This window comes from Palaemon carinicauda, chromosome 2, assembly GCF_036898095.1.
Source record: "Palaemon carinicauda isolate YSFRI2023 chromosome 2, ASM3689809v2, whole genome shotgun sequence".
Lineage (NCBI taxonomy): Eukaryota > Metazoa > Arthropoda > Malacostraca > Decapoda > Palaemonidae > Palaemon > Palaemon carinicauda.
Window position 1 is genome coordinate 135,910,628 of NC_090726.1, and position 22,056 is coordinate 135,932,683.

The 22,056-nt window shown below is 38.5% G+C and overlaps 1 protein-coding gene across 2 annotated transcripts in view; it reads left to right on the forward strand.

Moving 5' to 3' along the window:
* LOC137627248 (tyrosine-protein kinase BAZ1B-like) overlaps positions 1-20,755 on the forward strand; it is a 131,884-nt gene extending 111,129 nt beyond the window's left edge. For both annotated transcript variants that reach the window (XM_068358330.1, XM_068358336.1), the window contains exons 22-26: positions 462-616; positions 2,139-2,235; positions 2,772-2,977; positions 13,759-13,969; positions 16,191-20,755. In XM_068358330.1, coding sequence (XP_068214431.1) covers positions 462-616; positions 2,139-2,235; positions 2,772-2,977; positions 13,759-13,969; positions 16,191-16,430 — 909 coding nt within the window. In that variant the 3' untranslated portion in view covers positions 16,431-20,755. The remainder of the gene's footprint in view (positions 1-461; positions 617-2,138; positions 2,236-2,771; positions 2,978-13,758; positions 13,970-16,190) is intronic.
* The last annotated feature ends 1,301 nt before the right edge of the window (positions 20,756-22,056 follow it).

Consider the following 22,056-nt stretch of genomic DNA (forward strand, 5'->3'; position numbering starts at 1 on the left):
CCCCTGGTCAAAGACCAGCCAGTTGGTCTGGACTTTCACCCTCCTAAGGAATGAGTCAATCCCTATAGATAGCAAGGGTTTGTATTTAGTCTCGGAACAAATGACAAATTTGGAAGTAATTTGTATTTTTCCTAACGATACAAACCTGTAGCTATTTATACAAATTGGCATGCCATCACCTGTCCCCCAAGAAGTCCTTCCTGTAATAAAAAAAGTGCTGAGACTACACAGGGTTGTGTATGAGCTGGTTGGCTGACTACCCTTACTCCTCCGCTAACTAGTGGTAGGGTAGCTCCACCTCTCTTAAAAGTCTTTATGGCTAGTCTTCCAGCCTAGGTGAAAGATAATCCCTATAAGTATCTACAAGTTTGTATCGTTAGGAAAAGTATAAATTACTTTCAAATTTGTCATTTCCTTATGCAGAGGCAGAGGTAATTTTATACATTGAACATATATTTCAGGTTGAAGAGGAACGAGAAGAACCACTGTCTACTGAATTCAAGCAGGAAAAAATATGCAGAGTTTGTGAACGTGGCATAGGACTTATCTTTTGTTCAAAATGCCCTGCTGCTTATCATTCGGAGTGTCATGATCCACCTCTTCAAACTCGAGCAAGGTAAATGCCTTATTAGTTCGTATTTTTGGTTGAATATGGCTGTTTTACAATGAAGGTCATGTTTTAATTTATTGTTGATGGGTTTTCTGGGTTATTTAATAGAATACAATATGCTGTGAATTTACTTACTAGAATTGCATAACAAAATATCAGGGAGTTTCATTGAAATAAATTTCAACGATAGAATTTACTGTAGTATTTCTGTAATTGCCTGGTTTTCGTTACATGCCCCTCCTCTCCACAGACTAGGGAGGTCAAGAGTCTAGTAATATGGTTTACCTGTACCTGGATACTTGCCATCAACATCCAGATAAACTCGATACATAACTAAAAAGGGAGGCATTATACATAACTAAAAAGGGAGGCATTTTGCAAAGGAAGAAAACATAATATTTTTATAATTATGGCAGACATTGGTATTTAAAGAGCTTTTAGAGAGAACCATTATGAACATCAAGTATAGAAATGGTAAATTTTATTAAAGGGCAAAGTTTTAATGTTGGTGGAGTCCTATCAGATGAATTTCCAGTGAACTATAGAGTACTGTACTCCAAGGGAATGTGTTGTCACCTCTGTTGTTCAACCTCCTCATGGATTTTGTAATCCGTAGTACAGTTGGAGAGGATTGGATTGGTAATCGGAAATTAGCTGACCTAGAGTATGCTGATGACACTGTCCATATTAGCACAACACCAAGATTTGCCTTGCTTGCTTACCAGAATGCTTGAAATATCACATGAGGTTGGGCTCAAGGTAAATAGAAGAAAGACAGATGATGAGAACGAATAGGCAATGGAAGATGAAATATCATTGGAAGGAGAAAGAATTAATGAGCTAGAATCATTTAAGTATTTAGGAACTATATCTAATACAGGGTCTTTAGAATTGGTGTTTAATGAAAGATTGAAAAAAGCAACATAGACAATGGCTAGGTTGAGTAAAATTTGAAAATCAAATCGCTTGAAATTACATACAAAATTCAGGCTATATATCAGTGTAGTGAGATTGGTGTTACTGTATGGACTTGAGCATGGTATGACAATGAAACAATCTCCAATAGATTTCATAGATTTGAGAACAAAGTCCTCAGAAGGATTTTGCATGTTGGGTGGCAGGACAGGATTATAAATGAAACTATAAAAGAGATTACTCGAAAGTGCCATTTGTGGATGAGGTTATAGTGAAATGTAGATGGAGATGGTTTAGGCATGCTCTACGCAATCCCCGAGAGAGATTAGTTTAGCAAACATTTAACTGGGCTCCACAAGGAACTAGAAGAATTGGAAGTCCCAGGGATACATAGCTGAGGACTATGAAGAGTTAAGTAGGAGATGCTAAATAGAGAAGTATAGAATTAGAAGCTCAAGAAGAGACAACTGGCGAATTATAATAGAAGCCCTTTGCGTCAATAGATGATGATTAAAATTCAATTTTTGGTAGGTTTTTATGAACTTTCTGGAACCAGATAAATTTTTCAGATTTGTTTCTGCTGGCATTAAATAATTTTATAATTCATCAACAGGAAAGACTGGAAATGTGTTGACTGTCAAAAGCCTCGGAGTCGTTCCAGTCGTGCAGCTGTATCTGCAAAGCAAGACCCTTCGAAGACTAAAGGACTAGTATGTGGGATTTGATCTTTTTTTGTGTTAATAGTTAATGTAGTTAGTTTGTATACCTGTATAAATTTTGCAGCCATTTGAGGTGACATGGAAATTTTTTAAGCAACTCTTCTAATAAGTTCAATTGGTCATAATTATTCTGTAATCCAAAGTGTTAAGGAAAACTTATTTTTTGTCAAAAGTAAGGAGACCTGGTAAAATCAGATGAAATAAGTGGAAGAATGTTTCTAGTAATCCATTGCTTGGTTTCTCTTATGTATATTGTAAGGATTTATCATTTCCATATTCATCTAATGGTTCAATGTGTGTTTAGAGACAGTTTTGTTTTTAAAAGATTCAGCATTCAAACTTTTCAAATTAGACATGACTATTTAGACCAAGTATAGACCATTGGTCTTGAAAACAAGTTGTGAATTATCTGTAATTTGTCTTCTATACTGTATACACAACTCCCACATTCAAATGTCCTGGTTGTAATTTTTGATGCATTAGCACTGTAATCCTAAGTGTATTATTTATCCATTGAACTTTTACAGTCCAAGAAAGAGTCAAGAAGTAACACAAAATCGGTAGTCAGTAAGGAATCCACTTCAAGACGCTCCTCAACCAGAGGCAAATACACAGAAGTTGAAGAAGATGAAGATGAAGAGGAAGAAGAAGAGGAGGAGGAACTTGCTGGTGAAGAATCTTCTGAAAATGATGACAGCCATGATGAGGATTTCTCCACCAGAAGGAAATCAACGTGAGTCTTTCAAAACAAGTACTGTAGCCAGCTACTGACTACAAAAACTAATTTTCAATATTAAACTTAGCCGGTGATCATATAAGCTGTCAGCTCTGCTGCCCGACAGAAAAACCTAAGGACAAAATACGCCAGCGATCGCTATACAGGTGGGGGTGTACATCAACAGCGCCATCTGTCGAGCAGGTACTCAAGTACTCCATGTCAACACAGAATCAATTTTCTCTCTGTCGTGCCACTGGCAAGACCTACTAAATACGCTGTTACTAACTGGATTTGTTTTCACAACTATTTGGTGAAGTACACTATTCTAGTTTTGAGCTTTCGCTATGCAGGGGTTTTATCTTCATCTCAAAACTTGAACTCGTTTTGGATAGATTTATTTATGGTGACAAAGAGAGTATGGACTCTTTTTCACTTTTAAATGGCCGACCCTTCAATTAGACGGAAGTGTGTTTAGGTTTTTAGTAATTTTGCTTAACACGTTATAGATCTATATTTTTTATGTTTTGTTCTTATGTGACCTTTCCTGATAGTAGGCGGTCCTAACTTGGAACCGAAGTTAATCAACGTTGAGCCCGTTATATCGTCTTTAGCCTTTAAAGAATTTAAAACTTTTTAAATTTAATGTTTTATGAAAGAATTTCTTTGATAGTCTTCGTACTGTTTTCAAAGATGAACTAACGTTTAGTTTTTTTAGACTACGCAGTTGTTGACGTTCAGGACGTTCAACTTGCGCTCTATCGTTACGATAGAGAGAGAGTGTATCACGGTTTCACTTTGCAGTACAGTGAACCCTCGTTTATCGCGGTAGATAGGTTCCAGACGCGGCCGCGATAGGTGAAAATCCGCGAAGTAGTGACACCATATTTACCTACTTATTCAACATATATATTTAGACTTTTAAAACCTTCCCTTGTACGTAGTACTGTTAACAAACTACCCTTTAATGTACAGAACACTTAATGCATGTACTACAGTACCCTAAACTAAAACAGGCACAAATATTAAAGGCGATTTTATATCATGCGTTTCCTAAACACGCTAAAAAGCACGATAAAAAATGGCAACCAATGTTTTGTTTACGTTTATCTCTGATCATAATGAAGAAACAAACTGGAGGTAGAGCTTTGCTTATTACCCAGACATATTTCCCATACTTTTCCATTAGAACTACATCACATCTTCCTACTTTATATATATATATATATATATATATATATATATATGTGTGTGTGTGTGTATATATATATCTATTTGTATACACATATACATACCTACATATATACATAAATACATATATACATAAATACATGCATACATATATATATATATATATATTACTGTATATATGTGGGTTATGGAAAAAATCCGCGAAGTGGTGAATCCGCGATGGTCGAACCGCGAAGTAGCGAGGGTTCACTGTAAGAGTAAATCGATTCTGACGTTTCGTTCATTCTTTCTTAGCTTAAATGGTTTAAATTCTAAAATTAAAGGAACTTTTTATTTGGAAAACCTTTCAGTTTTTTCCTTTAGCCAAATAACATGTTTTTTTGACGATATTTAATGGGGCTCTTCTCTCAGGTGCGAAATCAAGAGAGAAAGAGAGAGAGAGATAGAGACGGAGGGAGAGAGAGGAGAAAAAACGTTCCGTTCATGCGGGTAACGTTGTTCTTGTGTTACTCTCCTCCCTAGTCGCTGTACGGGGAAGAAGGTAAAACGTTTCTAGGGTTTTATTCTTGTCCCCAGGCTATGTGCGGTGAGAGATTGTAAACGTAGTTTATTTGAACTAGTGTTTAGTCTCTCCCAGCCACTGAATTCTTTATCTTTATATATGTTTTCTGTTTTTGCTAGTATTAATGAGCTGCATTATACGACTGTTTTCGCAATTACTACCTTTTAATGAAGGGTAGAATTGCGTGTTTCAGGTAGAAATCAGTAAAAGTTTCGATTTCAGTGAAATAAGTGCAAAACAGAAAATCGCAGTGATAAAGTGATATGCGCAAAGTGTTACAGTGTTGCGTCCGAGGGTTCGTCTGTTCGTGCCTGTCGTTCACCTAGTCCGGGACCTCTTGCAAGCTCCCAAGCCCAGGGGAGAAGTAATGTCGAACGACTTATGGGTTCGTCAGGCCTTGATCAACGAACAGACGTTTCCCTCCGTGGTTTCGGGCGTATCTACCCAAGATCGCCCCACCCACACAAAGACGAGAGAGCCCATTTACTTCTCGTCTGCGGAAGAGGTTTCTCGTAAGAAACCATGGACCAAGGTCTCGCAGCTTATTAAGCGCAAGTCGGTCCCTTCCGCGCAAGTCCAACGGCCCAGTTGTAGCCACTGGGTCAGTTCGGACTCGCTGCAGTCTTCCGACGACTGCTCACCTCCTAAGAGAGGCAAAGCGGTACCGCAACAGGCAGTAACACCGTCTGTTGCCGCACCTGCTACTGTAGACCCTAAGTGGTCTTTGCTGCAGACCATGCAGACACAGTTAGCATCTTTTATGCAGGAGTATCGTGCGGAGAAGGTTGACGCTGCACCCGTTAGCCTACAACCAACCACGGTTGTGCGTACAGTAGACGCTGACGCTACCTGCTCCCGCACTCCGGCTGTGAGAGTTCCACCACCCATGCGCAGTGTACCCTGCCAGCCGCACGTTGACGTTCACAGACGCACGGAACCCTCCGTTGACGTTCGCGAGTTACCACAACAACAGGAGGGTGGAGTTAAGTTGCTTTGTTTTGACGCTGTGCGTCAACCTCCGCAACCCACGGTGGTTACCGCTACTCGCCCACAGCAGCCTAGTCAGTCAGGAGTAGAAGCTTTGCTTCCCCACACAGCTTTGGTTGTTGACAGTTCACAGACTGTCAAGCAGTTACATGACGTTGCCTTCTGGTCTGCGACTAATGCACCAGTGCTGTATGTCCTCACGCACCTGTTGTGGTTGACAGTTCAGTTGTTGACAGTTCACAGACTGTCAAGCAGTTACATGACGTTGCCTTCTGGTCTGCTACTAATGCACCAGTGAGAGACTCACTGAGATAACCTAGCTTTTATCGGACAAGGTTCCTGTAGATGAGAAAGTGCTGTTCTCCCTCCTACTGATATTCCTTTGAGGACTCTGTCATTTGGAGAGGAGCCTTAAGCTGCTTAGCCTCCTATGGACTTTAATTAAATCATGATGATTTTTTAAGGATCTTCGTCCGGATCTTGTAACTGCTGCTCCTCGTTCGCCTAAACGTCAGAACTTACACTAGGCCTAGCTACTTCGAAGCCGTTGTTGTTAAGCTAGTGCTCTCTCGCTCTCCTAGAGAGCGTTACGTTGGCTAGGCGACTGGTTTTTGCACCAGGAGGAGTTTTAGGGATACAACCTTTGATTTCCCTTCTTTTAAACTGGCTTATAGAGCGAGAGTCTGATAGGACACGAGAGAAGTTCTCGGCTTGGGAGTTCATGCCTCTGCCCAGATAGACTTCTCAATTCTGGTAGACTCGCCCTGGCGCCTAGCCAGGAGACGCTCCAAGTTGTTTACAGGTCAACTTCTCAACTTTTGTCGAGCCTTTGAAGTTTTGCTGTACTATTATGTCACACATAACAAGGCTTCCAGGGATGGTAAATGGTTCCGCCTCAGTCGCTAACCCCGTCTGTTGCCACACCTGCTCCCGTAGACCCTAATGGGCTTTGCTGCAAGACATGCAGTCCAAGCTTGTGTCCTTGATAGAGGACTTAAATGCGGAGAAGAACCTTCTGGCCAACAACCTTCCAACCGATTGGTTGTGCGCCCTGTTGACGCTGAGGTATCCTACTCGCGTCTGCCAGTTGAGGTGGTTCCTCCATCGATGCGACCCAGTGTGGGTTGCCAGTCGCACGTTGACGTTAAGCGACGCTCGGAGGTGGTTGTTGACGTTCAGTGTGTCACTAGGAAGACGTTCAACAACCAGCAGAGGTGACTTGTTGTGACGCAGTGCGTCAACCTCAGCAACCCGGTAGGGTGTTGACTGCACTACCCAGACAGTTTAGACAGTTCGGGTTGACGCTGTACTTCCTCGCGCACCCATGGTTGTTGACAGTTCACAGACTGTGCAGCAGTGCCATGATATTGCGTCCGGCTCCGTCACGCATCCACCAGTGCGACCGGATTCAGCGAGTCAGACGTTGCCCACTCCGTTGCCGTTTCCTCATCAGTTTCGGATGAGGAACCCTCTGATGAGGATGTTGCTGAACAAGACGATCAACCCCCAGCCCTGCTATCCATCCAGAAGATGCTGAAGAAGGAACGCTGCCCAGTCAGGCTGTGGATGAGTCTGGTAGGGACACTGTCATCCGTGGATCAATTTGTGTCACTAGGAAGACTACACCTCCGTCCTCTTCTATACCATCTAGCTTTTCACTGGAAAAAGGACAAGACGCTAGAAGCGGTCTCGATCCCGGTTTCCGGAAAGATAAAGTCTTGTCTGACTTGGTGAAAGGACTTTATCAACCTTAGAGAGGGTCTTCCCCTGACTGTTCAGACTTCCAACCACGTTCTCTTCTCGGACGCATCGGACGTAGGCTGGGGTGCGACATTAGACGGTAGGGAATGCTCGGGATTATGGAACTCGAGTCAAAGGACAATGCATTTCAACTGCAAGGAGCTACTGGCAGTACGTCTGACCTGGAAAAGCTTCAGGTATCTCATTCAAGGCAAAGTGGTGGAGGTGAACTCGGACAACACCACGGCTTTGGCGTACATCTCCAAGCAAGGAGGGACCTACTCTCAGACATTGTACGAGATCGCAAGGGACCTCCTCACCTGGTCAAAAGGTCTAGACATTTCACTAGTAACAAGGTTCATCCAAGACAACTTGAATGTCATGGCAGATTGTCTCAGTCGGAAGGGCCAAATAATTCCAACAGAATGGACCCTCCACAAGGATGTATGCAAGAGACTTTGGGCCACCTGGGGCCAGCCAACCATAGATCTCTTCGCAACCTCGATGACCAAGAGGCTCCCAATATTTTGCTCACCAATCCCGGACCCAGCAGCAGTTCATATAGATGCCTTTCTACTAGATTGGTCACATCTAGATCTATATGCATTCCCTCCGTTCAAGATTGTCAACAAGGTACTGCAGAAGTTCGCCTCTCACGAAGGGACAAGGTTGACGCTAGTTGCTTCCCTCTGGCCCGCGAGAGAATGGCTCACCGAGGTACTTCGATGGCTAGTAGACGTTCCCAGAACACTTCCCCTAAGGGTGGACCTTCTACGTCAGCCACGCGTAAAGAAGGTACACCAAGGCCTCCACGCTCTTCGTCTGACTGCCTTCAGACTATCGAAAGACTCTCGAGAGTTAGAGGCTTTTCGAAGGAGGCAGCCAGAGCGATTGCTAGAGCAAGGAGAACATCCACCCTTAGAGTCTACCAATCGAAGTGGGAAATCTTCCGTAACTGGTGCAAGTCAGTATCCGTATCCTCGACCAGTACCTCTGTAACTCGAATAGCTGACTTTCTCTTATATCTGAGGAAAGAACGATCTCTTTCAGCTCCCACTATCAAGGGTTACAGAAGCATGTTGGCATCAGTCTTCCGTCACAGAGGCTTAGATCTTTCCAACAATAAAGATCTACAGGACCTCCTTAAGTCTTTTGAGACCACGAAGGAGCGTCGTTTGGTTACACCTGGTTGGAATTTAGACGTGGTACTAAGATTCCTTATGTCAGACAGGTTCGAACCGCTACAATCAGCCTCCCTGAAAGATCTCACCTTAAAGACTCTTTTCCTGATATGCTTAGCCACAGCTAAAAGAGTCAGTGAGATTCATGCCTTCAGCAAGAACATCGGATTCTCATCCGAAACGGCTACATGTTCTACAACTTGGTTTTCTAGCCAAACACGAGCTGCCTTCTCGGCCTTGACCAATATCGTTCGATATTCCAAACTTATCGTATGGTTGGAAATGAACTAGAAAGAGTCTTATGTCCTGTAAGAGCTCTTAAGTTCTATTTAAAAACCTTTACGAGGCCCGTCTGAAGCTTTATGGTGTTCAGTTAAGAATCCATCTTTGCCTATGTCAAAGAATGCTTTATCCTATTTTATCAGACTGTTAATACGAGAAGCTCATTCCCATCTGAATGAGGAAGACCAAGCTTTGCTGAAGGTAAGGACACACGAAGTTAGAGCTGTCGCAACTTCCGTGGCCTTTAAACAAAATAGATCTCTGCAAAGTATAATCGACGCAACCTATTGGAAAAGCAAATCAGTGTTCGCGTCTTTTTATCTTAAGAATGTCCAGTCTCTTTACGAGAACTGCTACACTCTGGGACCATTCGTAGCAACGAGTGCAGTAGTGGGTGAGGGCTCAACCACTACAATTCCCTAATTCCATAACCTTTTTAATCTTTCTCTTGAAATGTTTTATTATTGTTTTTGGGTTGTCCGGAAGGCTAAGAAGCCTTTCGCATCCTGGTTGATTTGGCGGGTGGTCAAATTCTTTTCTTGAGAAGCGCCTAGATTAGAGGTTTTGATGAGGTCCTTTAGTATGGGTTGCAACCCTTCAAACTTCAGCTCCTAGGATTCGCTCAGCATCCTATGAGGATCGCGAGGCTCAGTAAGGAAGACGTACTTAAAAAGGCAGAGTAATTGTTCAAGTCGACTTCCTTACCAGGTACTTATTTATTTTATGTTTGTTATTTTGAATAACTGCTAAAATGAAATACAAAATGCTTAGCTCTTAATAATGTCAACATGTAATGCTGGTCTCTACCCACCCCCCTGGGTGTGAATCAGCTTATATGATCACCGGCTAAGTTTAATATTGAAAAATGTTATTTTTATTAATAAAATAAATTTTTGAATATACTTACCCGGTGATCATATATTAAAGGACCCTCCCTTCCTCCCCAATAGAGACCCAGTGGGCCGAGGAGAAAATTGGTTCTGTGTTGACATGGAGTACTTGAGTACCTGCTCGACAGATGGCGCTGTTGATGTACACCCCCACCTGTATAGCGATCGCTGGCGTATTTTGTCCTTAGGTTTTTCTGTCGGGCAGCAGAGCTGACAGCTTATATCAGTGTTTCTCAACGTGGGCCATATGGCCCCCTTGGGGGCCATGAGATTTTTTCAGGGGCCACAAGGCAAAATTTGAAAAATGGGGGGGCCATGAGGGGGCCACAGATAATTTAGGACCCACAAAATATATGAATATGTAATATTTTGAAATAAATCATTATTATGCTTCGAAGATTCTGTTTATCATGCTTGAGTTTAGTTTAAAAATCATTACTTCTGCATGAAGCACTTGGACTTATTATCAAGGCTGTCAACTTGATAAAAAATAGTGCACTGAAAGATCGCCTCTTTCAACAATTATGTGAAAAGAACAATGAAGAATTTGAACAACTTGTGGTGCACACTGAAGTCAGGTGGCTTTCTAAATGAAATTGCCTGAACCGTTTTGTTGCACTTTGGGACAGTGTTATCTCCTTCTTTAGTGGGACAGAACTTGGACAGAAACTTGTTGATCAAAGAGTGACATCTTATACATGTCTGACATATTTGAAAAGCTAAATGTTCTGAACAAAGAGCTTCAAGGAAATAACTCCACCCTGTTTTCCTGCAAGGAGGCTATTACTGCATTTAAAGGGAAACTCAAGCTGTTCTGGTTGAAACTTGGAAGACGAGAGTTTACACAGTTTCCTTCCTTAGCAGTTACATCCACCGAGCTGCTTGATGATGACTTAGCAGTGTATGTTGACCATCTGAAGCAGTTGCATAATGATATGGAAACTCGCTTCTCTGACCTACTCCAAATGACTGTGCCACACTGGTTTGTGGATCCCTTCATTGCTGATGTATCTGAAGTTGATGTCACCCTACAAGAAAGTTTCATTGAACTTCAGAATAACACAACAGCTCAAGCAAGGTTCGAGCGTGGAGGACACCCGAAGCTGTGGATGAATCAAGATGTGTATAAGAAGTACCCAATATTCTGGAAAGATGTGAAGTTGCTCGTACTTACCTTTCCCACGTCTTACTTGGTTGAGACTGGTTTCAGTCGGGTGATGTACCTGCTGTCAAAACATGTATTCCTTGTTTTGTATTCCTTTTTAAATAAATAAGTATTCAAATAAAATATTTTTTCCAATTAATATTGTTATTCCCTAGGCGTATTAAGGTGATGAACGGATGGCAGGGGCGGGGGGGGGGGGGGGTTGTTTAGAACTCAAAGTTGGCATGGAGGGGCCACAAGAACTTGCGCTGGATTAAAGGGGGCCACCACCAGAAAAAGGTTGAGAAACACTGGCTTATATGATCACCGGGTAAGTATATTCAAAAATTTATTTTATTAATAAAAATAACATTTTTTCCAAAACTTAGGTCTGTTCCTTGGCTCCTGTATCAAGGCATTTAGAGGGATGTTAAAAAAGAAAATATTGTTCCTACATGTATACAAACCTTATATCCTTTAAGTAAGAAATATGTTTTCAATGTTAGCTTAAACCACCCATTCAAATCGTTGACGAGGTAGTTAACGACAGATGGTGATCTACTTTAAGGAAACCCCCCTCCCCCCACCTGCCTGTCACCCCATGTTTATAGTCGTAACCAGCATAGACATAGCCAACTATTGTGTTCTTAATTGAAATTGAATTTTTATTTTTATTCCAGGAGGTTAATGCTTTCTGTGGATGTGAAGCCAAGAGATTTGTACGTGCTGGGGAAGGGTGGGCTTTCCATCTGATTTTTGGTAAACTGATTGTGGATGTACTCCCTGTGTTCTTACTATAGGCATGAATGCTCGTAATCATCCCCGTGAGTTGGGTGTAGGTCTTGGCCTCCTGTGCAGTGACAGGTGTATGCTTTGAAGGAGAAGAAAGTTTTGCTTCTTCCTTCCGCTCATTGAATGTCTGCTGCCGCCGCTCTTGCACCCAAGCCCCTGGCTCAGTCCCCAAGTAGCAAGCGTCGGGAGCAAGGAGCTCTCAGAGCTATGTCAGCGGGCTTTTCAGGTTTTGGTGCCATGTATGGTTCCCAAGTGTTTGCTACATCCTGTTGGAAGTTAAGAGGCTTTTCTTGATTTTTGTGTACTGCGGAAGACAAGATTGACTTAAGGAAGGTTTATAAATTTTCAGTTCTTTCTGGCATGTACCACTATGACTTGCAAATTTTCAGTTTTTTCAGGCTTGTACCTCTATGACTTGTTTGAGGAGAAAATACCACTAATGGTGAAAGGCATGATCAGCGTGTCCCGTGTCAGTGACTTCAGTAGGGTCGTCCCTTCGCCCCCAGCCCAAGGGCTGTGAAGGCTTATCCTTTGACAATGATGATGCTGGCTAGGAAGCTCCACCACCCGTAGTGTCATGCCGAAGGTTGGGCATTGGTCAGCCCAGGGACTGAAAGGTTTGGCCATGTGCCTTGTGTTCCCTGTGCAGTCACTTTGATCCTTGTGCCAGGGGGTCCAAGACCTGCAACTCCCGCTTCCTCTCTGGCTGTGTCGCTTGCCCCTGTAGGTGTGCCTACCTCTTCTCCATGACAGATTCCATGTGTTGTGGTTACTGTCAGAATAACCTGTTTATCTCCCCTTGGGGGAGCATCGTTGTTGGTCGCTCACACCTTCACTCTTCTGCTTGCAGTCTTAGGTGAGGCTTGGAAAGAGGAAGAAACCTGTACGTTCTTCTGTCTCTTCCGTCATCTTTTCCTCATCCTCTTCTTCAATTTTCTATTGATTTTGTCACTTCTGGGAGAAGACATCGAAGACGTTCAGGTCGCCATAGTAGTAAAGAAAAGCCACTTTTGACACCACCTCTCTTTCAGGTGGGTAGATGTTATCCAAGTGGCTCCCAGGCCCGTGAAGAATGGTGCCGAAGTCTGAAGCTCCTGTGGTCCACGACAACCCTGGTAGCCAGATGGGAGAGGTATGTACAGCCCTGTGTTTTAGCACCCCTGGTTATGACCCCCTAGGCTGCAGCTCAGGTCTCTAGCTACCCTGGTTGCCAAGTGGGACAGATATTTACGGTTCCATGTTTCACAACCCATACCACTCCCACTCCCCTTGGGCCAGGTCTGTGACCACATATTAAAGCTCCCAAGCCCCACCTCGTTTCCTCAGCTACCCCATTAGCCAGGTGATTTACGCCTCCTTTTTTTAGACCCGCAGTGCCATTGGTCCGTCAAAGCTCCTTTAGTTGGCTATCCTGGTAGTTAGGTGGGACAGGCGGTTCGGCATTCTCCATCTTTTTTTCTACCTGGACATTGGACACGTCCCTCAACTTGCAGTATTTTGGTAGAGTGAGTTGTGAGGATGACACCACTTGAGGTTATTATTGCACTTATATGTAGTGGAAGACTAAGACTTTGTGGGCGGAGGGAGTATCTTTTCAGGCACAGGGCTGTGGCCATCCTCCTGCCCTTACCAGCAGAGGTAAGAATACGAGTACTCCTTCTGTCTCTGCCGAGTTCAATGCTAGGGAATGCTTCCCCTCACTCTTGCTGGCCTTCTTTAGTCCCTGATTACCTTGTTGATTCTGTTCTTAAGGGGGGGTGAATTGCTGGAGCAGCCTGCTGGGTAAGAGGGTACTTGGTCTTCGTCTGCTCCTCGCCCTGGCTCACCACCTGTTGTTAACAATTTTCAGTTAATGCTGAAAACATATTCCCTACTTAAAGGACTCAGTTTTTTTGTTGCTAGGAAAAATACTAATTACTTTTATAATGTTATATCTGGTGGCGAAGTTTTGTTTCTTGAACACCCTCATTTATATTTTAGTTCCTTGGAAGAAGGTAGGTTTTTAATAACTTTTAATTCTTTGTTGTTAGGAGGGTTAGAAAAACTGTTAATCCACCAAGAAGAACTACTAGTCGCTCTGTCAAGAAGAGGTCTTACAAAATTGAGAGTGAAGAAGAAGAGGATGGTGATGAGGAGTTAGCTGAGGAAGAAGAGGAAGAACAAGAAGGTAGTGAAGATGAACAAGTGGAGGATGAAGAACAAGGAAGTGATGATGATCAAGAAGAGGAAGATGAAGAGGGGGTAAGTTTTTTTTTGCTCTCTCTCTCTCTCTCTCTCTCTCTCTCTCTCTCTCTCTCTCTCTCTCTCGCACACACACACACACATATATATATATATATATATATATATATATATATATATATATATATATATATATATATATCTTGCCTCTTCTGGTTATGAAAATCTTTTCATGACGTTTGGGAAACTGCTATTGTTGTTTTCATTGAATATTAGAGAAACATTCGGGCTGAATAAAACACTAGTTTGGAGTTGCCTCTAGTAGGCTCTTTTATTATTATTATTATTATTATTAAAGACAATTCCAAGTGCTGTGTTTATAATGTTCTCAGTGCAGTAGTAGTTTTTAGATGGTAACTGGAATTTTAGTACTGTAGAACCTTGTAATAACAGACCTGTTATTTCTTTTATAATGGGCTAAATCCAGATAACCATAGCAGCGTTCGGTTGACGTTGTAAAGGTCACCATAAGAAGAATTGTTTTGATATACAGTACTTTTATTTATTTACATAAAGGTGATAAAACAATTTTTTCCTTACTAATGGCCTATTTGAGGAATGATTCTCTATCTCTGAAATCTTCTTGTTCTATGTGAGCCAACCTGAGAAAGTATTAACACTTGTCGACTGATTTCAAGCTACCGCTATTGAGGAAATGCGTACATATGAAAGAAGATCAACTTTCATACATTTGGAGATACCAACACAAGTCTAGTTGAAATTAAATCTCAGATATTAAATCAAAAGCTCAATGAAATACTGTAATAAAATAGTATTGCATGATTCAATGCAATAAGCAAGATGATATTTGCAATATGAAACAGGGCTATTTGACCTTTGTACCTGAAAATCATAGCCATATGAGTTACGTGAAGCCTACCCTTAGCCAAAATTTAACAATATTCAATTTGCAAACATTTTCTTGGAACCTCTCTGTAACAAATGGAATTTTTGATATATGTGAAGATGATGTTATTGCAAATTTTTCGTTTACTGTACTCTTAGCAATTCAAAATAAAGTAAATAGAATGGTTTTGTGAACAGATATATTTACACATCCAGTTGACGACTATTGACACGGATAGCTTTTAGTAAACTATGAAAACTGTGGTGGTATATAACATATTGGTATTTCTGCAATTTTTATTTTAATATTGCCTATTACATTATTTATTTCAAGATGTTGGAAATAGATTTGGAAATTTCTTATGCAAACCCTGCTGAGAAAATATAAACAATGTAAACATCATCAAATATCTTAGTTTGCAAATTCAAGCTGCTGCTATTGAGGATATGGAAATGAGTAAAAAGTATTCATAATTTATTTACCAATTTGATAAAAAACATCTTATAATAAATAACATACTTTTCATAGTTTTCTAAAAGCTATTAGTATCGTTAGTTATCACCTGGATATGAAAATTAATTTTTTAGTTGTTTGGCGATGAAACGTAAACAAAAGAAATGGTTCTCTTTTGTGTGGGCATCATGTTTAGGTAAAACATGATGTAGAATCTGCTGTATTTTATTTTTAGTTTCTAAATACAGTAAAGCAAAATTTGTCATAACATCTTTACATAAGCAAATCCTAGCCTATACACAGATGATTTTGTAATTTACCAATTGTCTATATACTACAGATATATGATAAATCAATTCAATTTTTTTCACCTTTTCTTATTGAAAGCTTGTCTTACACACACATATTTGGGGCATTTACATTTATTTACTTATTTACAAACAAATATAGTACTTTAGTCTTGTATACAATTTTTTATGATTTTAGTTGATTTTAATAAGTGTAATAGGAGTTCCCAGATTACCCAATAGTGTTTTCTGGTGCTGTATGCAGTTTGGTTTGATTCAGTCTGTGCCTGCAGTTATCTTGGTTTTTGAGTTTCATTAGATTTAGATTCAGTGGTGAAAAATTTAATTGTTATTTTCGGCTGCTCTTTTTACCTCGGATGTAAGGCTTTATTTTTTACCCTTCGGGAAACATTTTTAATGACAAATTATTGGCAATTAATGAAAACCTTTCCCCTCTATTAGTCTGTTATTGTGAGGTTCAAGTGTACATTTAAAACAGATTTTTAGTTCACTAAGATAATATTTTCATAATAAAAGTAATTCATGCAAAGTAAATTGTGAGAAAATGTAATATATAAGCATAAAATCATTATGGCCTGTACCTTTCTAAAGATATTTAACATGTCATTTATAGAATGAAGATGATGATAAGGATGATGAAGATGAGGAAGGGAAAGAAGTAGATGAAGATGAAGATGATGATAAGGATGATGAAGATGAGGAAGGGAAAGAAGTAGATGAAGATGACGAGGATGAGGACAGTGAAGTTGAAAGAGACGAGGAGGAGGAAGATGATGAGGAGGAGGAGGAGGACGAAGAGGAAGAGGATGAAAACCAAGATGAGAAGGAAGAGGATGACTCAGAAGAAGATTAGATCCACTAATTTATCTTTGATTAGCAAAAACTAGGTAGTGATTTCTTGTAAGTGAAATGTTCTTTATTGATATCGTCATTGGCGAGATGTACGTCAGATTAACTGAATCATCTTGATTTCTGAAGCAGTCATTATTACTGTGGATACTTCATTACTGAATATTATTACAAGACAATATGTTTTTGTCTGCACTAGCAGAATAATGAACAATTTAGAATATATTTCTAGCCAATCCAGTACTGTATATGTTGAATATATCTATCTGGTAAAATTGATAAAGAAAATGTAAATTTCAGTGTTTCTTGTTTATTTCAGTCAATATTAGTTTATTGGTAATGAACTCATTTTGTTTAAGGTATTTTCTTTACTGCTTGGGTTGATAAGAAGAATTGGGACTGCACTTCAGTGTCACCTGCATCTGACAATGAAATGCCCAAAATGACTAGGAACTGATCTTTTCTTATCTTTGGGTTGTTGGATTGTTCAAGGTTTCACGCCAAAGTTAGTGATAGTTTACCATGACTCCAGTTTAGTTTAGTTTGTTTATAATATCGCCAATTTTCAATATACCGGTGTTGGATATCTGTAAGAAAATTTAGTTTTGCATTACGTAAGAGTAGGTGTGAACTTATTCTGTGTGTAGTTGTTGTTTTAGTATTTCAACTTCTTGGTTTTGATTTATATATCAATATATGCATGTACAGTGTAATACCTCTTAATGCTTTCTTTTAAATAAGACTAGTGTACAGTATATTGTATCTAACATTCCAGGTATTCATCTGTAGTGCATGGAGTCTATCGATATCTAGCCATAGTGGTACTTAAGATGGTAACTAATGTAAAATGTTAGGGTGTAGGATCTAATTGAATAGAGAAACACCCTCCATATCATTGTGGATTTTATGAATATTGCTTCCATCTTAATTTTAAAGTAAAAGAGTATGAAGTGCTATTATTCCCTTCTGAAAAGTCTGTAAAGTCTTTTTAACGTAGAACAAAATTGATTCTTATTAACTTTCTGTGCAGTAAAGACTGATCTGATATTTTTTCTGTGAGGAAAATAGTTATAAAATGCATCTATTTTGTGATACTTGTGTAAATAGCCTTTAGTCCTATTTATTATACTAACCACATTGATAGAAATGCACTAGAATATAATTTCTCATAAAGTCCAGTTTCTGCCATTTAAATCTGTTTTGGGTAGGGTGGTGGTTGCTGGACTTCGAAACTATTGAATATATTAAATGACATTGTAAAGCTATTTACTGAATATCTTTACATCCAGCAGCACATAAATTTAAACATTTAGCTGGAATGGTATGTTTTTGGATTCAGAATCACCCATCAGCTTTTCACTTGACATTCTTTTTATTTTATGTTCACAGCATTTAAAGGTAAATATTTTCAAAGAAGAATTTTGTTAACCTGAGATCTTTTAATTTAATGTTGAGAGGTGTTGTTTGATTTCTTGTTTCCAGGAATGTCGTGAAATATTAGTAACAAAGTCCCCACTTTTGCCATGCAATGCACAACAACTTGAGATTATTTATTGTAAAGCATCTTGAGAAATTAATTAGCATGATTTTGCCCAAACCTTCAGTGTATGGGTTAAGGGAATATATATGTCATTAGATTAGATATTTTGCATAGTGTTTGAGATTTAAGTGTTCCAATTTTATGGTACTTCAGTATTGCGTCATTGCACAGGTGGTGCTCCAGCAACCATTAATTAGCATTTCCATTGTGTCCTAATAGTTACACCTCTGTTTATGTGTAGTGCAGAGACTTGAGTCATGGCTTACTTGGCGGCAGTGTAATGCTACTTTCAAGTTTCTTTCTTACAGTTTCTGTTTACTGCTCCTTGAACTAGAGTTCAGGAAAGTTTTTATTTTAATGTAGAGACTAGTAATGTTTTAGTAAGAAGGAAGTGCATTCATTCATATAAAAAAAAGATGTTCAGCATATGCAGTCCATATACCTTTACAATACATGAGTAGCACTTGACAAAAAAAGGGGGAAAAAACTTTTACACAATATACACATGGCACGGTTCATACATAAACACTATGTACATATATTTAGAGAGGTCATATATATTACAGTATTTACATATGGTAACATTAAGATTTGAACCCTAGAAAAAAAAATAAAGAAAAGGGAATTCTAATCATGAAAGTAAATTTTTGATGGTTAAATTTTATTAATTGTATGCTTGCTTCGAAGAGATGAGGCAAAGGAAAGTTTTTTTTTTTTTTCATTAGTATGTTTTACACAGTTGTATACCATCATTACATATATATGTAAGAAATGGTATTTGCATTGGTTTTTATTTGACTTCTGGGTAATTACATTTATATACTGAAAATGGTAAGAAATTTCAGAAATAAGATGCATTCCTATAGTCAATATGAAATTTTTCCCTTGACTTTATTATGTTTTTTTTTTTTTTTTGTCTTGAAAGAAGATATTGACCACTCTTTTTTCATAGTATAGAAACTTCTTTTGTGAAGGAAATCATTTTATACTTTAGAATAGAACTTGTTATGATAGTTAATATATTACAAATTGCCAAAAAGGAAAATTTTCTAAATTCATATATTTTACTTGTGTATTAGTGAGCATGCAGGTTGATGCATTGAGAGTTTGACACTACTAGTATTTTAAGGTTACTTCACTATTTGTGTGTTTTATTTAAAAAAAAAAAAAAAGAAGATTAGTGAATAGTTATCTATTATACTGAAAATCCTGCAGTTCATTTTAGAAGATGTGCAAACATAAGAAAATAAGTAGGCTTACCCTTTTTATATTTTTCTTGCACATTACAGTATAGGAAAACATATAATTGTAAAGGCTTTTCGTCAGTTTTGTTTCTTAATGCTCTTTAGAACCCGTAAAGGTGATCAGTTCATTTGGTTTTTGTAATGCATACAGGCCCTTACCACTGTTATTTTAACAAGCTTATTTAACATTTCTCTCTGGATTTTAATGAAAAGGTTAAACCCCTAAGGGTTTTTGGTACCTCTCCACAGCTTGATAGTTCTCATTAATAAATGCAATATCACTATCAACATATAAAGATGGAGGTTCCATAAGTCTACCTTCCAATCATCAGCAGTCTTTGCCTTGTCCTATTTTGGGTGTAGAGAGCTTGGGCACTTACCACCTGAGTATATATTCGGTCCTATTTTGGGTGGAGACGGGTTGGGCACTTATCAGATGAGTAGATGTACGGTCCTCAGGAGATTGTCCAATGACCTGCCCCTTGTCTTTACCACTCATAAACAACCTTTTATCCTTGTCTTGTGAGACTACATCTAATGCATTTGTGTTTTGTCTTGTGAATTTACAGATTAAAATTTACCATCAGTTCTGCTGTTTTACATTTTTCAAACTGATTAGTAATTTATATTTTATTCCCTCAAATACAGTGCTTTATTTTAGAAGTAGTGTATTTCAGGTATAAACTTGGAAGTTGTAAATTAAATTTGTTGTGATAATTGTACCTTTTACTTATAAAGGAATGCATTTCACAAGAAACTTTTAGTGAGTTGCAATTTTCAAGTTTCTTGGCATTTCATGAAGATTAATTTGAAAATTTATTTTTAATATATTTGTAGGAATGATGGTTCTTTCATTATTATTTTTTTATTTTTTTTTAAAGCAAAATGTAAAGAATATTGTGACGGTTGTATTAAAATATTTTCTGCAAGTTCCATCCACACCTAAGGCTATAACCCAATTGTAGGTGAAAGATTCAGGAATGAAAAGTGGACTACATTTTTGTGGGCACTTTAATGCTCTTGGGCCAATGGTAATTATAGTTACTTCAAACCTGAGAAACTACTTACTTGTAAATATAGAATGTGTACATTAGTTCTAAGTTTTCGTCTAGTTAAGGACATTTTCAGCAGGAAGTAGTTTGAACTTTCTGTGGAACTTTTAACCAACTCCTAAGTTCTGAAAATATGGCTGCTCTCTTTTGTGATGTCCCTCAATTACTGCAAGGGCTTAAACTGCTGGTAGTATGAATACAGTATATATATGTTCATGTTTTTGGTTTGTTCCTGTCATTTTCATGCTATAGTGAATACTGAAACTTCATGAAGTATTTATCCCATAATAAGCACAATGATAATCACTAGTAAGCTGCATTTATTTACATTTGCATTTAGTTTGGCAGTGTTAACTCGGTAGGTTTAAAGTTTAAGTTAGATAGCTGTCATTTTTACTATTAATTCTCTACCTATTGTATGACTGTGGTGACTGACTGAATGAATATGGATGAAATTATATTTTCATGTGATTAAAGAATCTAATTTATCAAATTTTTCACTTATCCTTTTATTTATTTTTTTATTTTTATTTTTAGTTATTTACAATTTGCAGCTGAATTATGTCACAATCCATAGGTGATGTATTATTAAATCCAGCTCTTGAAGTAAAATTACTGAACAGATATGTATGCTGTAATATTTTTGTAATTGTGCATTGCAGTGAGTTTATGTAATGGATATTTTAGGCCTATTGATGCCATAATATTTAATCAGTTTAAACCTTATTTTATTGTGTCAAGGTTTTTCTGGTCACAAGTTAGTGATCTTCAATTGAGATGCCCGCAAATTGTCAAGAATAGATAGTATTAGAAATTAAATGAATTGATAACAATTTACTGTATACACAGAATTGCATAATAAATCACCCAAAAATGTTGAAAATTTTTGCCATAACACAAAAGGTGTCCTCGAGTTATCTGAAATAGATCTATATGAATTACTTTGGAGCTTTTAATTTTGCCTAAAGATCATCTGATAGTAGATGAGGGTAGTGCCAAGAATTTGAACAGTACTGAAATGAGTGCCCAAGAGAAACAAATTGCCATGATAAATTAATTCTGCACAGTAACAATTGGTAGTAAGCTCCCTGGATTGCATAATAATTCTGATGGGCTAGTGCTGTCTGTTGGCATTACTTGAAAAAGTCTTTGCAGCATTCTATTTTGCCTTAGCTGCATTCATTTTTTAACCTATTCTGTTCCTGCTCTTTCATCTTGCAGTCTAGATTATGTAACCTTTCATTTTGCAAATGCAGTTTTTTCCCATTGTAAATGGGTGCTGAATGGTCTTGCTAGGCAGATGTAAATTCAGGATTTATGCATGATAATCATTATTGTTATATACTTTTTAATCAAATGAAATTGTATGCTCAGATTTCACTTCAAAGGGTAATGGAATAATAGGCAACAAAATAATATAAAACTTTCTTTAAAGAAAACAAAGGAGCAAGATAAACAGTACTTAACAGGATAAAGAGCCTGCATTTTCACCCCGTAACCTAGAGCGATGTCTGCACAGAAAAACCTTATATAAATGTCGTCTCCCTTATGTGATTGGGAACTTTTAACCTACCAAACTACTGAGGGTTTAACTTTCAAATTATTTCAATGTAACCTACTCAGTGTTCATTTGCTATATTATTTCTGATTTGAGCTTTGAAGTTTGAAAAAACTTATGAGTATTGAATTAATATTTCTTGAGCGTTTATACTCTTACCACTACCTGGTAGCTAATAGCATTTCATTCTTCAAGTTGGTGTCAATTCTTTGTTGGGTTGTTAAAATTGTGCTTTA